The sequence below is a fragment of the Pelobates fuscus genome, chromosome 1 (assembly GCF_036172605.1).
Source record: "Pelobates fuscus isolate aPelFus1 chromosome 1, aPelFus1.pri, whole genome shotgun sequence".
Taxonomy (NCBI): domain Eukaryota; kingdom Metazoa; phylum Chordata; class Amphibia; order Anura; family Pelobatidae; genus Pelobates; species Pelobates fuscus.
Window position 1 is genome coordinate 497,857,051 of NC_086317.1, and position 16,262 is coordinate 497,873,312.

The 16,262-nt window shown below is 45.3% G+C and overlaps 1 protein-coding gene across 1 annotated transcript in view; it reads left to right on the plus strand.

The window, feature by feature from the left end:
• LOC134573608 (transient receptor potential cation channel subfamily M member 2-like) overlaps window positions 1–16,262 on the plus strand; it is a 447,574-nt gene that overhangs the window by 359,342 nt on the left and 71,970 nt on the right. Inside the window, exon 27 of the mRNA XM_063433396.1 lies at window positions 13,462–13,619. Coding sequence (XP_063289466.1) covers window positions 13,462–13,619 — 158 coding nt within the window. The remainder of the gene's footprint in view (window positions 1–13,461; window positions 13,620–16,262) is intronic.

Consider the following 16,262-nt stretch of genomic DNA (forward strand, 5'->3'; position numbering starts at 1 on the left):
GTTAGTGAGAGTGTTAGTGAGAGTGTTAGTGAGAGTGTTAGTGAGAGTGTTAGTGAGTGTGTGTTAGTGAGTGTGTGTTAGTGAGTGTGTGTTAGTGAGTGTGTTAGTGAGTGTGTGTTAGTGATTGTGTTAGTGTTAGTGAGAGTGTTAGTGAGAGTGTTAGTGAGAGTGTTAGTGAGTGTGTTAGTGAGTGTGTTAGTGAGAGTGTTAGTGAGAGTGTTAGTAAGTGTGTTAGTGAGAGTGTTAGTGTTAGTGAGAGTGTTAGTGAGAGTGTGTTAGTGAGTGTGTTAGTGTTAGTGAGAGTGTTAGTGAGAGTGTTAGTGAGAGTGTTAGTGAGTGTGTTAGTGAGTGTGTTAGTGAGTGTGTTAGTGAGAGTGTTAGTGAGAGTGTTAGTAAGTGTGTTAGTGAGAGTGTTAGTGTTAGTGAGAGTGTTAGTGAGAGTGTGTTAGTGAGTGTGTTAGTGTTAGTGAGAGTGTTAGTGAGAGTGTTAGTGAGAGTGTGTTAGTGAGTGTGTTAGTGTTAGTGAGAGTGTTAGTGAGAGTGTTAGTGAGAGTGTGTTAGTGAGTGTGTTAGTGTTAGTGAGAGTGTTAGTGAGAGTGTTAGTGAGAGTGTTAGTGAGAGTGTTAGTGAGAGTGTTAGTGAGTGTGTGTTAGTGAGTGTGTGTTAGTGAGTGTGTGTTAGTGAGTGTGTTAGTGAGTGTGTGTTAGTGATTGTGTTAGTGTTAGTGAGAGTGTTAGTGAGAGTGTTAGTGAGAGTGTTAGTGAGTGTGTTAGTGAGAGTGTTAGTGAGTGTGTTAGTGAGTGTGTTAGTGAGTGTGTTAGTGAGTGTGTTAGTGAGAGTTTTAGTGAGAGTGTTAGTGAGAGTGTGTTAGTGAGAGTGTGTTAGTGAGTGTGTTAGTGTTAGTGAGACTGTTAGTGAGACTGTTAGTGAGAGTGTTAGTGAGAGTGTTAGTGAGAGTGTTAATGAGAGTGTTAGTGAGAGTGTTAGTGAGAGTGTTAGTGAGAGTGTTAGTGAGTGTGTGTTAGTGAGTGTGTTAGTGAGTGTGTGTTAGTGATTGTGTTAGTGTTAGTGAGAGTGTTAGTGAGAGTGTTAGTGAGAGTGTTAGTGAGAGTGTTAGTGAGTGTGTTAGTGAGTGTGTTAGTGAGTGTGTTAGTGAGTGTGTTAGTGAGTGTGTTAGTGAGAGTGTTAGTGAGAGTGTTAGTAAGTGTGTTAGTGAGAGTGTTAGTGTTAGTGAGAGTGTTAGTGAGAGTGTGTTAGTGAGTGTGTTAGTGTTAGTGAGAGTGTTAGTGAGAGTGTTAGTGAGAGTGTGTTAGTGAGTGTGTTAGTGTTAGTGAGAGTGTTAGTGAGAGTGTTAGTGAGAGTGTTAGTGAGAGTGTTAGTGAGAGTGTGTTAGTGAGTGTGTTAGTGTTAGTGAGAGTGTTAGTGAGAGTGTTATTGAGAGTGTTAGTGAGAGTGTTAGTGAGAGTGTTAGTGAGTGTGTGTTAGTGAGTGTGTGTTAGTGAGTGTGTGTTAGTGAGTGTGTGTTAGTGAGTGTGTTAGTGAGTGTGTGTTAGTGATTGTGTTAGTGTTAGTGAGAGTGTTAGTGAGAGTGTTAGTGAGAGTGTTAGTGAGTGTGTTAGTGAGTGTGTTAGTGAGAGTGTTAGTGAGAGTGTTAGTAAGTGTGTTAGTGAGAGTGTTAGTGTTAGTGAGAGTGTTAGTGAGAGTGTGTTAGTGTTAGTGAGAGTGTTAGTGAGAGTGTTAGTGAGAGTGTTAGTGAGAGTGTTAGTGAGAGTGTGTTAGTGAGTGTGTTAGTGTTAGTGAGAGTGTTAGTGAGAGTGTTAGTGAGAGTGTTAGTGAGAGTGTTAGTGAGAGTGTTAGTGAGAGTGTTAGTGAGAGTGTTAGTGAGTGTGTGTTAGTGAGTGTGTGTTAGTGATTGTGTTAGTGTTAGTGAGTGTGTTAGTGAGTGTGTTAGTGAGTGTGTTAGTGAGTGTGTTAGTGAGAGTGTGTTAGTGAGAGTGTGTTAGTGAGAGTGTGTTAGTGAGAGTGTGTTAGTGAGAGTGTGTTAGTGATTGTGTGTGTGTGTTAGTGAGAGTGTTAGTGAGTGAGAGTGTTAGTGAGTGAGAGTGTTAGTGAGTGAGTGTGTTAGTGAGTGAGAGTGTTAGTGAGTGTTAGTGAGAGTGTGTTAGTGAGTGTGTTAGTGAGTGTGTGTGTGTGTGTTAGTGAGAGTGTGAGTGAGAGTGTTAGTGAGTGAGTGTGTTAGTGAGTGAGTGTGTTAGTGAGAGTGTTAGTGAGAGTGTGTTAGTGAGAGTGTTAGTGAGAGTGTGTTAGTGAGTGTGTCACTGTGTGTGGAGAGAGGCAGGGATAGGTTGTGGAGAGAGGCAGGGATAGGAAGTTACAGCATCTCCCTGCCTCTCTCTACTCTCTACTCCTACTCCCTGCCTCTCTCTACTCACTGATCCGCGGGGGAGCACAGAGAGTCCAGACAGCAGCTCCCAGCCTGCAGAGACAGACTAAAGCTCAGGTATGTGAAGGATGGTGGGAAAGGCAGCAGAGAGACATGTGGACACATGTCTCTCAGTGTCCCCATGTCTCTCAGTGTCCCCATGACTCCCAGCCAGTATATCAGTGTCCTCATGTCTCTGTAGCGGTACTTACCTTATCCGGGGGCCGGCCGCGGTCCTCTCTTCAAGCCGCGCGCAGTCCTGCGGCTGCACGAGCCGCGCGCGGCTCATCCGACTCTCCTAACAGGGAGACGGGCAGTGACCGCGAGATGCGGTCACGTTTCCCGCCTGCAGCTAAGAGCGCGCCGCGAGTCTCGGGCGCGCTCTTAAAGAGACAGTGGGAGCCTAAATTGCAAAAAGGCTCCCATTGGCTCCTGTCATGCCAATCACCCCATACACTTACCTGTTGGGGGTGTGGAAGTGACAGGAGCCAATCACATTAGTTTGAAGGCTACTTATACTCACCCTTTTCCCTTAGTTCCTTGCCCTATCGTGGTTTCTGCTACAGTTCCCTTTAGTGCTTGTTGTGTTCAGTTGTGTTTCTCCGTATTTGACCTTGGCTTTGTATTCTGACTTTGTTTTCGCTTTATCCTTGTCTGTACTTGTGGCGGAACCAACCTCGCCACTGAGAACTGGAGAAGCCTGGTTGCTAGCCTCCTGCCCAGTGATTATGGTCCCTGGGAGGTATTGCCCTTTAAGGGACTGAATTGGGGCTTATGGACTGCTACCATAATGTACTGACCCTTTGAGAACTACTTTTGGGCATGGGGATTGTATAATACTGTCCTTAGCCCTTTAAATACTTTGGGGACAGATTGGTACTTTTGTATATGGCACTTCGGACACAGTCGAAGCTGTCGAAGCTGTCGAAGCTGTCGAAGCTGTCGAAGTTACCGAAGCTGTCGAAGTTACCGAAGTTGTCGAAGTCGTCGAAGTCGTCGAAGTGGCCGGTATCGGACAAAGGACCACGTGGCGGCGGCCATTTTAACTTTGAACATTGCCGACCCTTAACATCAACTCCACTTCGACACGTCGACTAAAGTTGAAGTACAGGCACACTTCGAATGGGACTTAGCCGTTTTTATGCCAGGAATTGACCGACCGCACAGCCCAAATCTATGGAACTGTTTTGGGCAAGAAAATGTGCTTGCGGTCGGTCATAAAAGGACTTCCGTGTAACTTTTGATCCACTGGAGGGATTTGCCTGATTTTGGGAAGTGTTTATGTTTAAAGTATGCTGAGTCTGAATATGTGATTTTTATGTGAATGTGATGTATGGTTTTGAAGTTATAGATATTGTGTAAAAGTTATATTTTAAACTGTTTAATAAGTGGATTATCTCTCAGGCTAAGGGGAGGGGATGTGTGGGTTGTACCATATCTCGGATTGGTTATTTTATGCCTCCCCCTGGGTGTGGCCTGTATGTGTGAGATGGAAATAAAAGCCAGGCTGGATGAGCCAGTCCAGAGTTCCTGCTTAACCCTCAAAGTGAAGTGTCGTCTCATTATTGGGGGGGAGGATTTATTGTATGCTGTTCCAGTTGACTGCTAGGAGTGTTAGCCTATTCGTATGGTTCCTATTCAAGGGTCTACAGCATTCATATGCTAGAGAGGATTCCTATGCTTCTCTGAGTCGGTGGTTGTGGTGTCTGCTGCAGTGCTTGAAGTCCTCAGGAGCGCTAGGAGCATCCATTAACGGAGGTACCCAGTCGGGGTGCCAGGCGATCCGTTACAGTACTGTTTGCCGGCTTGCTGATTCCTGTGTACCAGACCCCGGCTAGTTCTCTTTTACGCTGTCTCTTTGTGCCCTTGACCTCGGATCGTTCCTGACTCTGTACTTCTCCTTTTACGTCGAGTCCGGCCACTCTAAGGTCCGGTAGACGTATCTCTCCTCTGTGCTGTCTTCTGTTTGGCTGGATCCTGCGTGTAGGGGTATATTCTCGTTACATTACGATAGGGCCATGGACCCCGCAGATTTAGCTCAACAGATGGCGTCCCATGAGGCTAGATTTGTAGAGCAGGATCACCGTATGGATCAGATAGCTCAGGCTCTCCAGACGCTCTTAGCTAGAACCATTCCAGCAACCGCACCTAACCCTCCCCCACCCCTGCTTCCTGAAGTATCCATTTTGCCTACTACTTCGGCCCATTTAACACCTCCTCCTAGGTATGGAGGGGATTCTAAGACTTGCAGAGGGTTCATTAACCAAATAGAGTTTCATTTTGAGATGTATCCACGTTCATTTCCCACAGAGAGGTCTAAAGTTGGATTCTTTATGCACCAACTTACCGACAAAGCACTTGAATGGGCAAACCCTATTTGGGAGGCTAATGGACCTATGGTGCATGACTTTCACAGTTTCCTTACAGTTTTTCGTAGAACTTTTGACACTATGAAAAGGTCTAAGAATGCCGCAAGAGCATTAATGAGAGTTAAACAGGGTTCTAGATCTGTGGCTGATTTCGCTATTCATCCCTTGCCTCACAGGTAGATTGGACCAACAATGGGTTAACTACTGCCTTCATGGAAGGCTTATCAGACTCTATATTGGATGAGGTAGCAGCTAAGGAGCTTCCTGTTGCCTTAGAGGACCTTATTGACTACCTCATCGATATAGATAATAGGATTCGTGACAGGCTCTATACCAAGAACAGGAATAGACGTTTTGTTACACCTATTCACCCCAGAGTTAATACACCGGAGAGTGTAAAAGTATCTGAAGAGGAACCCATGCAATTAGGGGTTGCCAAACTCTCTGATAATGAAAAATTACATAGGAGAAGGGAGGGACTCTGCCTATATTGTGGTAAGAGAGACCATATGGTAAAGGAATGTCCTTTGCTCCCGGAAAACTCTCGCACCTAAGACCTTATAGGGGACTGGCCTTGGGTGTGATTTCTAAGTCTCCTACATTGCCTCCTAACCGACTGCTTCTCCCTGTTTCTTTACATATGGGAGAGAGTTGTATAGTTGAAAATATATACGCCCTGGTTGACTCTGGGGCAGCTGAGAATTTTATAGACTCTGGTTTTGTAAAGAAAAACAATATTCCCATCAGGGAGAAGGAGATACCCTTGGCCGTTGAGGCCATAGATGGTAGACCATTGATATCTCCAGTTGTTACTCATGAGACTGCACCGCTACACATGTACACAGGGGTTCTACACTATGAAACCATTCGGTTCCAGGTCATCACCTCTCCCTCTTCACAGTTGGTGTTAGGGTATCCATGGTTACGTGCCCACAATCCCATTTTTGACTGGGAGGCAGGGCAGATAAAATCATGGAGTGAAGCCTGCCATGAGTCATGTACTATTGAAGTCACGCCTGTGAATTCTATTAATGTTCCTACCATTCCTCCTTTGTCTACGGCTATACCCTCTCAGTATTTATCTTTAAAGACTGTCTTTGATAAAAGAGAGGCTGACAAATTACCGCCTCACAGACCCTACGATTGTGCTATTGACTTGTTGCCTGGCACTATACCTCCAAAGGGCAGGGTGTACCCTCTATCGGTTCAAGAAAACAGTGTCATGGAGGATTACATTAAAGAATCATTAGACAAGGGATTTATTAGGAGATCCTCTTCTCCGGCTGGAGCGGGGTTCTTCTTTGTATCAAAAAAAGAAGGTGATTTAAGACCTTGCATTGATTATAGAGGTCTTAATAAAATCACCATCAAAAATGCTTACCCTATACCATTAATAACAGAATTGTTTGACAGGCTCAAACATGCTACGGTATTCACCAAATTAGATCTTAGAGGAGCATACAATTTGATACGTATAAAAAAGGACCATGAATGGAAGACAGCCTTTAACACTAGGTCAGGTCATTATGAGTATACCGTCATGCCATTTGGGCTTTGCAATGCCCCAGCAGTATTCCAAGAATTTATTAATGATGTCTTAAGGGACTTTATTCACTCATTTGTTATTGTGTACTTGGATGACATTTTAATATATTCTACAGACTTACACACTCATCACAGACATGTTACGACAGTTCTGAAGACCCTTCTTGCTAATGGTCTTTATTGCAAATTAGAAAAATGTCTATTTGACCAATCCGAGGTCCAGTTTTTGGGGTATTTGATTTCCGCTAAGGGTTTTCGAATGGATCCCCAGAAGCTCGCTGCGGTCATAGAATGGCCTCTGCCGCAAGGTCTGAAAGCCATCCAGCGTTTTCTGGGTTTCTCTAATTATTATAGACGTTTTATCAAAGGTTTTTCGTCTATCGTAGCACCTATTACTCGTATGACTAAAAAGGATGGCAATACACGTGCCTGGTCTACCGAGGCACTTCAGGCTTTTGACTTTCTTAAGACTACGTTCGCCTCTGCACCTATTTTACAGAATCCTGTCCCCTCATTGCCATATATACTTGAGGTTGATGCTTCCAATATAGGGGTAGGTGCTGTCTTATCCCAAAGAGAGTCTCCTGACAAGCCATTGCATCCTTGTCGCTTCTTTTCTAAACAAATGTCCAAAGCACAAAGGAATTATGATGTGGGTAATCGCGAACTCCTTGCTATCATTTTAGCACTCAAAGAATGGAGACATTTGTTAGAGGGCACTAAGGATCCTATCCTCATATTTACGGATCATAAGAACCTATCCTACCTTAGCGAAGCTAAAAGATTGTCTTCCAGGCAGGCTAGGTGGTCACTGTTCTTGTCTCATTTTAATTATATAATCACCTATAGGCCAGGTGATCGGAACACTAAAGCGGACGCTCTGTCCAGACAGTTCGAGACTATTGACAAACAGGAGATTGATGTTACTCCTGTCATTCCCCCAGACAGGATAATAGCAACTACTATATTGTCTATTTCCTCGTCCCTCTTGCAGGCCATACAAGCGAAACAAAACATGGCACCTAGCGAGAGGCCTAATGATAAATTGTTCGTTGACGTTCCCGAGAGACGGGATATTCTGTCACTGTATCATGATACTAAGACTGCTGGACATCCTGGTATTTCCAAAACGGTGTCAGATGTTTCTCGGTATTTTTGGTGGGATACCTTACGTAAGGATGTTACTGACTATATAAGTGCTTGTACTACTTGTGTATGTATGAAATCCTCTCGTAGAGTTCCTTGTGGGCTGTTGCATCCGTTGCCCGTTCCCGAGAGACCTTGGTCTAATCTATCAATGGATTTTATTGTTGAATTACCCCCTTCGAATGGTAACACAGTCATCCTAATGATAGTAGATCGGTTTTCCAAAATGGCTCACTTTGTGTCTCTTCGCAAGTTGCCCACTTCCAAGGAACTGGCTCTTATCTTCACTAGAGAAGTGTTTCGATTACATGGTATTCCCTTATCTATTGTATCCGATAAGGGTAGCCAATTTATTTCCAGGTTCTGGAAAGCCTTTTGTTCAGAGATGGGTATTTCTCTCTCATTTTCTTCCGCTTACCATCCCCAGTCTAATGGAGCTGCTGAACGTGCCAACCAGTCTCTGGAGCAGTACCTCCGTTGTTTTGTATCTCACCATCAGGACAATTGGTCTGACCTGCTTCCTTGGGCTGAATTTGCTCGGAATAACTCCACTCATGATTCTTCCGGCAAAAGCCCTTTTTACGTTGTCTATGGCCAGCATCCCGTTGTTCTTCCGGCTGCATTCTCCTCACAGGGCATGCCAGTTCTGGATGAGCATTTGGCTGGTTTGCGTAATACTTGGGAGCAGGTTCAGCGTTCTTTGGTGGACTCTGCTGCCCGCCAGAAGGCTCAGGCTGACAAGCATCGCAGGGCGGCTCCTTCCTATGTTGAGGGGGACAGGGTTTTGCTTTCCACACGGAATATTCGCCTCCGGGTGCCTTCTATGAAATTGGCTCCCCGCTTCATTGGTCCTTATCGCAGTATACATAAGGTTAATCCTGTTTCTTATGCCTTGGGTCTGCCTAAGAATCTGCGTATACCTAATGTCTTTCACACCTCGTTATTGAAGCCTTACGTACGCAACCGCTATACCCAGCATACTCCCCCTCCCCCTCCTGTCTCTGTGGAGGGTCATGAGGAGTTTGAAGTGTCTGCTGTTCTTGACTCTCGTTTCCTTAGGGGTCGGCTTCAGTACTTAGTACATTGGAAGGGTTATGGGCCTGAGGAGCGCAGTTGGATTTCTGCGGATGCTGTTCATGCTCCCCGCCTTGTACGTTCTTTCCAGTCGCGTTTTCCTGCCAGGCCTGGTCCTGCCCGCCCGGAGGGCGTGTCCTCGGGGGGGGGGGGTACTGTAGCGGTACTTACCTTATCCGGGGGCCGGCCACGGTCCTCTCTTCAAGCCGCGCGCGGTCCTGCGGCTGCATGAGCCGCGCGCGGCTCATCCGACTCTCCTAACAGGGAGACGGGCAGTGACCACGAGATGCGGTCACGTGTCCCGCCTGCAGCTAAGAGCGTGCCAGCGAGTCTCAGGCGCGCTCTTAAAGAGACAGTGGGAGCCTAAATTGCAAAAAGGCTCCCATTGGCTCCTGTCATGCCAATCACCCCATACACTTACCTGTTGGGGGTGTGGAAGTGACAGGAGCCAATCACATTAGTTTGAAGGCTACTTATACTCACCCTTTTCCCTTAGTTCCTTGCCCTATCGTGGTTTCTGCTACAGTTCCCTTTAGTGCTTGTTGTGTTCAGTTGTGTTTCTCCGTATTTGACCTTGGCTTTGTATTCTGACTTTGTTTTCGCTTTATCCTTGTCTGTACTGTTTGCCGGCTTGCTGATTCCTGTGTACCAGACCCCGGCTAGTTCTCATTTACGCTGTCTCTTTGTGCCCTTGACCTCGGATCGTTCCTGACTCTGTACTTCTCCTTTTACGTCGAGTCCGGCCACTCTAAGGTCCGGTAGACGTATCTCTCCTCTGTGCTGTCTTCTGTTTGGCTGGATCCTGCGTGTAGGGGTATATTCTCGTTACAGTCTCCCAGTGTCTGTGTCCCCATGTCTCTGTGTCCTTAGTGTCCCCATGTCTCTGTGTCCCCAAATATCTCAGTGTCCCCATATCTATGTCCACAAGTGCCCCATGTCTCCCAGTGTCCCCAAGTGTCTGTGTCCCCATGCCTCTCAGACAGTGTCCCTAGTGTCCGTGTCCCCATGTCTCCTAGTGTCTGTGTCCCCATGTCTGTGTCCCTGGTGTCTGTCTCCTCATTTCTCCCAGTGTCCCCAAATGTCTGTGTCCTCATGTCTCCCAGTGTCCCCATGTCTGTAATCACAAGTGCCCCCATGTCTCCCAGTGCCCCAGGGTCTCTCAGTGTCCCCTAGTATCCTAGTGACATGGGACACACTGAGACATGGAGACACTGGGAGAAATGGGGACACAGACACTGGGAGACTAGGGGACTGGGTGACATGGGGACATTGACACTGTGATGCATAGGGACACTGATTCCAGGCTGGCTTCCAATTCTTTGGACAGACATGCCCCCTTTTTGGGCATGTTCGCCCCTTTTGGCAGTTCTGGTCACGTGATTCGCGTAAGTGGTGCAACCTTTTTACCCCGCCCATGGACACTGCTGTTATGGGGTATGGATTTACTTGAAAGATGAAAGCATTAATTAGATAAAGAGATTAGCATAGAGTATGTGTTTTCTTATAGCTGCATCCTTTGAGTTTCCCTCCAACCCCAACTCCATCAGATACATGACTCTTAAGAGGTATGAATGTTTTAGTGTTTTTGGTCGAAAAGTTTCTGTAATTAGGCCCCATCATAATTGTCAGCACCAGGCCCACTGGGCTCTTAATCTGGCCTTGTGTCTCATGTGCTTATAAAAGGAGAATATAATAAATATATGTTCTGTTTTTTGCACACACAGAGGTTGTGCTTCCAGGTCATCTCTCTTTTTTCTTCAATTGTTTGTTTTCCACAGTTATGTCTACTATTGATTGGAAACATGGACAGAGCATATCATGGAGTACTCTATGCCAGCATAAGTGTTTAAAGTCACACCTTTGCATTCTATCAATGTTCCCACTGCTCCACTGTTATTAACAGATTACCGGTACTTACACCTCAGTTCTGTTTTTGATAAGGAGGCAGATAAGTAACCACCTCATAGACCCTATGACTGTTCCATTGATCCCCTTCCAGGCACATTGCACCCTGAAGACAGGGTTTAGGAACAGAGTCTTTATGAACATTCTTTGGAAAAAAGGTTCATATGTAGATCTTCCTCTCCAGCAAGTTCTGGTTTCTTCTTTGTGTCCAAAAAAAAAGATGAGATATACCCCCCTGTATTGTCTATAAATGACTTAACAAGATCTCAATAAGGAATGCTTACCCAATCCCTTTAATCACAGAGTTGTTTGATAGATTAAAAGAGGGATCTCATGGCAGGGCCGTCTGTAACGCGGGGCAAACGCGCTGCTGGGTCCCCGTTTGCCCTCTGCCCGCAAACTATGGGGGCCTGTGTTAGCAGGGGCCTGGTTGGGCGCTCTGGCGGTTTAACAGCGCAACCGGGCCCTTGCTTTTCGGCAGCACTGGGAGGAAGTTTCAGACGCGCGTTACTTCTTCCCACAGAAACAGGAGCCAAGTGGGAGGAAGGAGCTGTTCCAGAGGGGGCCAGGCTGGGAGAGAGCAAGAGCTTAACTCCCAGCCAGCCCACTGGAACCCATGGAGGCCACCCTCCAAGAAAAGGTAAGAGGTAAGAGACTGTGTGTGTGTGTGTGTGTGTGTGTGTGTGTGTGTGTGAGTCTGTCAGTGTCTGTGTGGTTCACTAGGTATGTGTGTTTCAGTATGGCTGTCTGTGTGTGTCAAAATGTCTGTATGTGTGTTTGTCTCTCAGTGTCAGTGTGCATGTGTGTTTCAGTATGTCTGTCTGTGTGTACGTGTGCCAGTATGTCTGTCTGTGTGTACGTGTGCCAGTATGTCTGTCAGTGTGTCAGTATGTCTATGTGTGTGAGTCTGTCAGTGTCTGTGTGGTTCAATATGTGTGTGTATGTGTGTTTCAGTATGGCTGTCTGTGAGTGTCAAAATGCCTGAATATCTGTCAGTGTCTGTGTGTATGTGTGTTTCAGTATGTCTGTCTGTCAGTGTGTATGTGTGCCAGAATGTCTGTATGTCTGTCAGTGTGTCAGTATGTCTATGTGTGAATCTGTCAGTGTTCATGTGGTTCTGTATGTCTGTGTTTGTTAATATGTCTGTCAGTGTATGTATGTTTCAGTATGTCCATCTGTCTATGTGTATATGTGCCAGTATGTCTGTCAGTGTATCTGTATGTCTGTGTGTGTGTGTGTGAGTCTGTCAGTGTCTGTGTGGTTCAGTATGTCTTTGTGATGTGTGTTTCAGTATGGCTGTCTGTGTGTGAGTCTGTATCAGTATGTCTGTCAGAATGTGTCTCTGTATCTGTATGTTGTCCATTTGTGTGTGCATCTGTATGTGTCAGTGTATGTATCTGAATATATGCATGTGTGTCAAGTTGTGTATCTGTGTGTCTTTAAGTGTGTCAGTGTGTGTGTCAGTGTTTCTATATGTAGTCTGTGTGTATCTGTATGTTCTTGTGTGTATCTATATGCGGTCAGTGTGTATCTGCATGAGTGTCAGGTAGTGTATTTGTGTGTATCTATATGTAGTCAGGGGGCCTAAGTAAATGCTTGCCCAGGTCCAATCAAAATTAAAGACGGCCCTGCGTCATGGTTGCATATAACTTGGTAAGAATTAGAAAAGAGGAACATGAATGGGACAGCCACATTCAATACTAGGAGTGGTCATTATGAATTCTAAGGATCATATCGTAGTGTTAACAGATCACAATAATTTGTCATACTTAAGAGAGGCTAAAAGGAGACATTCCTGACAGGCTAGATAGTCTCTTTTTCTGTCTAGATTTAATTTCCTTATCATGTATAGACCTGGACCATGTGTCCAAGCAATGTGATGTGATTGAAGAATACATGGCTGAGGAGAGTTGTATCATACCCCCAGAAAGACAAGTTGCTCCAACTGTTCTTTCTGTATCTTCTTCTTCATGGCATTTAATCTAAACAGTGCAAGTCCTGTAAGAAAAAACCAAGAGATAAGTCTGTCACTCCAGAAGTCAGAAAGTATGTCATGCCCATATGTCATGTGAGCAAATCCGCAGGACATTCTGGTATTACTAAAGCTACTGCCCTTATATCGCGTAACTTCTGGTGGCCATCTAGTAAAGGGGACATTAGGGAATACGTTTGTGTATAACCTAATTGGCTGCGCAAACATTAGAGTGCCATATGGTCTGCACCAACCATTGACCTTGGTCTAGTTTATCCATTGATTTTTATTGTTTTTTAAAGACCGCAGAGATGTCAAGAAGAATTAGTATAGAATTGTGGCCTTTGGATTTAGCCGTGTTTAGATCATAAGTTACTTTAATCAGAGATTCCTCAGGAGCCTCAGCAGAGTGGAGGGGGCAGAAGCCAAATTAAGGAGAGAGTTGGAAGATAGCCAGAAGGCTAAAGAAGTTCCAGAAGTTTTGAGGAGAAAGGGAGCAGTCATTCCAGAAGTTTTGAGGAGAAAGGGAGCAGAGATGTAGTATGGTAGAAAGGGAATGAAGGTCAAGTGATGTATTTTTAAGGGCAGGTGATGGCGGGGACCATGCCAGAAGAAAGAGAGCAGTTGAAGATATGCATTAAGGGTGGTACTAGACAGGGGGAGAGAGATCTGATAAGGTAAGATGAGGCGGGATCAAGTGGACAAGTAGGGTGGTTAGAAGAAAGGAGAAGCACAGCTGTTCAGTAGCTGGATATAAGCATAATCCCAGTGCGGTTGTGGGAGAGAGGAGCAAAGGGGGGGGGGGAGAATTCCGTCCTGGTTAATCATGTCAGTAAAATAGCACACAAGGTGCTATGGTGGGATTGTTGCCTTGTGAGATGGGATTGTTGCCTCATGCGGTGGATCATTGCCTGGATAGGTGGGATATGACAATGAGAACATTGCCTTCCAATGGGATGGGCAGAGTGGTAAGGAGGATATAATGAGATTTTATTTATTTATACCCTTCTGTATTCTACATGTTACAGTGCACAGCGGTTCTCTAGACAATGATGGGAAAGCTACTAGTGAATTTGAGTCACTGGGAGAGAAGACTTCTCTATATCATGTGAATTCCAGGATTTTGGCATATCCGCTCTCTAAAATAACACGTTACCCAGTGCCTGATGAACTGGTGCCATGGGAGGTGAGTAAATAAAACAAGTGAAAGCACAGAATTTCAAAATGACAGATATTCACAATAATATAACACTCCAGCAATATGTGGGGATTGGGGGGGGCGGCAATGCCATGTCTTGTGGTTCTTTTTTTAAAATTCTTTATTTTTGTTTTTGCATGAAATTACAGTCTGGCGTGCTGCGCCACAATAGCTACAGCCAGCCATTCGTTCAGTAACATAGAGTGACATGGTATGAGAAATACAGTGGTATACAAAATTAACAAAATTAACAAAATGAACGTTGCAGACATGGAAAGTAAACAAATTATGGTGTTAGAGTCTAGCTTATCTATTCTTTTTGTGACAATAGTGTATTTATAGGGTATTACATTTATAAAACCTATCAGGTTAACGAAGATCATCTATTCTATATGGCTAGGTATGCTTTTTTATTATTAAATAAATTAATTCAAGTCAGTAAAATGTAAAAAAAAAAAAAAAAAAAAAAAGGGGGTTTGTACCATCTGGCACCTTGTCTGAGTATGGAGAGACATTTAAGGATGCCGCGCACGCATGCAGAGCATATCGCAAGGACAGTGGCTGGAACCCCCTGAATGACCAGCAGAGGTTTATCCACAGTTTCCTAGTTGTGACAATTACTTAAGTGGGCAAAACAGTTAAGTTTTCAGTCGGGTAAAAAAAAAAAAAAAATAAAATAACAGTCCTCATTAAGAGCCAAAGAGAGTACAGAAAATGAAAACCTGAAGAAAGATTCTTTCTAGACCCATTGGAATACAGCAATGCATTTGAACACCAAAGTATTCTTAGAACATGTTAGGATTTGCAGTGACCTCCATGCCATAACATGAGTTGCTAATCTACCGAGCTGTCAAAGCTGCACCAAAATGATGCATTCATAGTGAACTGTACACATGATAAAACGGCCACTCAGGTCCTGCCAGATTTGCTATAAGATGAGGTGCATCCCCTGTCACATGTTAGGAGCCTGTTTCCATCAATGCAATCGGAGCAGCTGGTTTGCCTAATGAAGTATGTAATGCAGGTGCTAGCTTAGGGTCTGATAACCTGAAGCAAAATAAAATAAAATACAAGAATTAAAACAAATCGCACCCTCTGGGCTATTTCCTATAATATAAGCATAAGCTCGAATATAAAAAATAAAACATTTCACTTTAGAAAACAGTATGTCCAATACCATTCAGGTAAACGTATTAGAAATGAGTTCTCTAAAATGATTAGATGCCCATTTAATTCTCTTTGCCGGGTTAGCAGGTAACAGGAAAGTAAAATCTATACAGAGACCTCTGCCCCTCACAACATGTTAAATAGAAGGTACTCTGGATCATATTTAGCGCTTTCTCCCAGTGGTATACTGGAGGGGTCAGGAGTGGACCGTTAAGTGAGTGAAATAAAGGCTGCAGTGTTCCAAACTCCCGAAGTCCATATAGCCTTCCGGTCAATAGATTCTTTTCCCAATCCTTGGAGGAAGATATTTGTGTCAGAAAAATGACGGCATCTGAAAGTTCCTCCTTGTGTCGACAATGGGGGTGGGTGCACGGTTCGATGACCATGGTGACGCTTTCTGTCAATATTGTTGCACGTCTTCGAAGCATAGGCTCCCCACAACTTAAAGACTATTCCATCAAGATTTTAGTTCAGCCAGGGAACCCCAGAATCAGTGCACTGCTCCCCACTCCCGATGGGGGTTGGCGTTGTGATCCCGGACTGTTAGTACAGCATTTAAGCACCTTGTTTAGCCCAGCCAGTTAGGTCGCCATGCCCTGGGTGTGGGACAGGTTTGCCCTTGGGGTTACCCCTCTGTTGGAGTCCCCTGTGTGACCGAGGCCCCTAGTTGGGTGTCCGGGAGCTTCAGTGCAGCCAAGAATGTGGTAGGGTCCTCTCCCGCCGATACGGTGAGCACTTCATCTCCGCGGGTCACCACCAGGGTGTCGGATATTCCCCATCTGTATCTCACACCATTTTCTCTCAGTTGCCTGGTAACAACCTGCAGCTTGCGTCGCTCCAGTAGAACCGAAAATGGTAAGTCATCGAATATCCTAAGATGGTGGTTTTCTACTTGGACCGTGGGTTGCTTTCTGGCTTGGGTTAGTATCGCCCCTTTGAGTGACACATCTCGGGTGATTGCAATTATGTCCCTGGGAGCATCTACAGCTGCCGTTGGGGCCTTCCGTATTCTGAACGCTGAGACCAGTGATGGTTCTCCGTTTTCTCCTGTTATGCCCAGTGTTTCTGCCGCTTTATTTACGTATTGTAGCAAGGCCTCCTGGCCCACCATTTCTGGTGCACCGCAAATGCGTATATTCCGTCTGCGGTGTCGCGCCTGAGGGAGCCCACAGTGCGTGCAAGCCTTTGCACCTGTTGCGAGAGAGCTTCTACTTGGGAGCTTGTGGCTTTGAGCCGCCCGTCCCTCTCTTCCTCTCGGGTTTCCACCTCCTCTATTCGCCTTGTGATGCTTCCCATCTCGGCTTGCACAGCCGCCAGGTCTGCCTTCCAGACCGCTTGCAAGTCTAGTAGGAGCTTTTTGATGTCTCCTGTAACGGATCGCCTGGCACCCCGACTTGGTACCTCCGTTAATGGATGCTCCTAGTGCTTCCTGAGGACTCCAAGCACTCTGGCAGACACCATAAT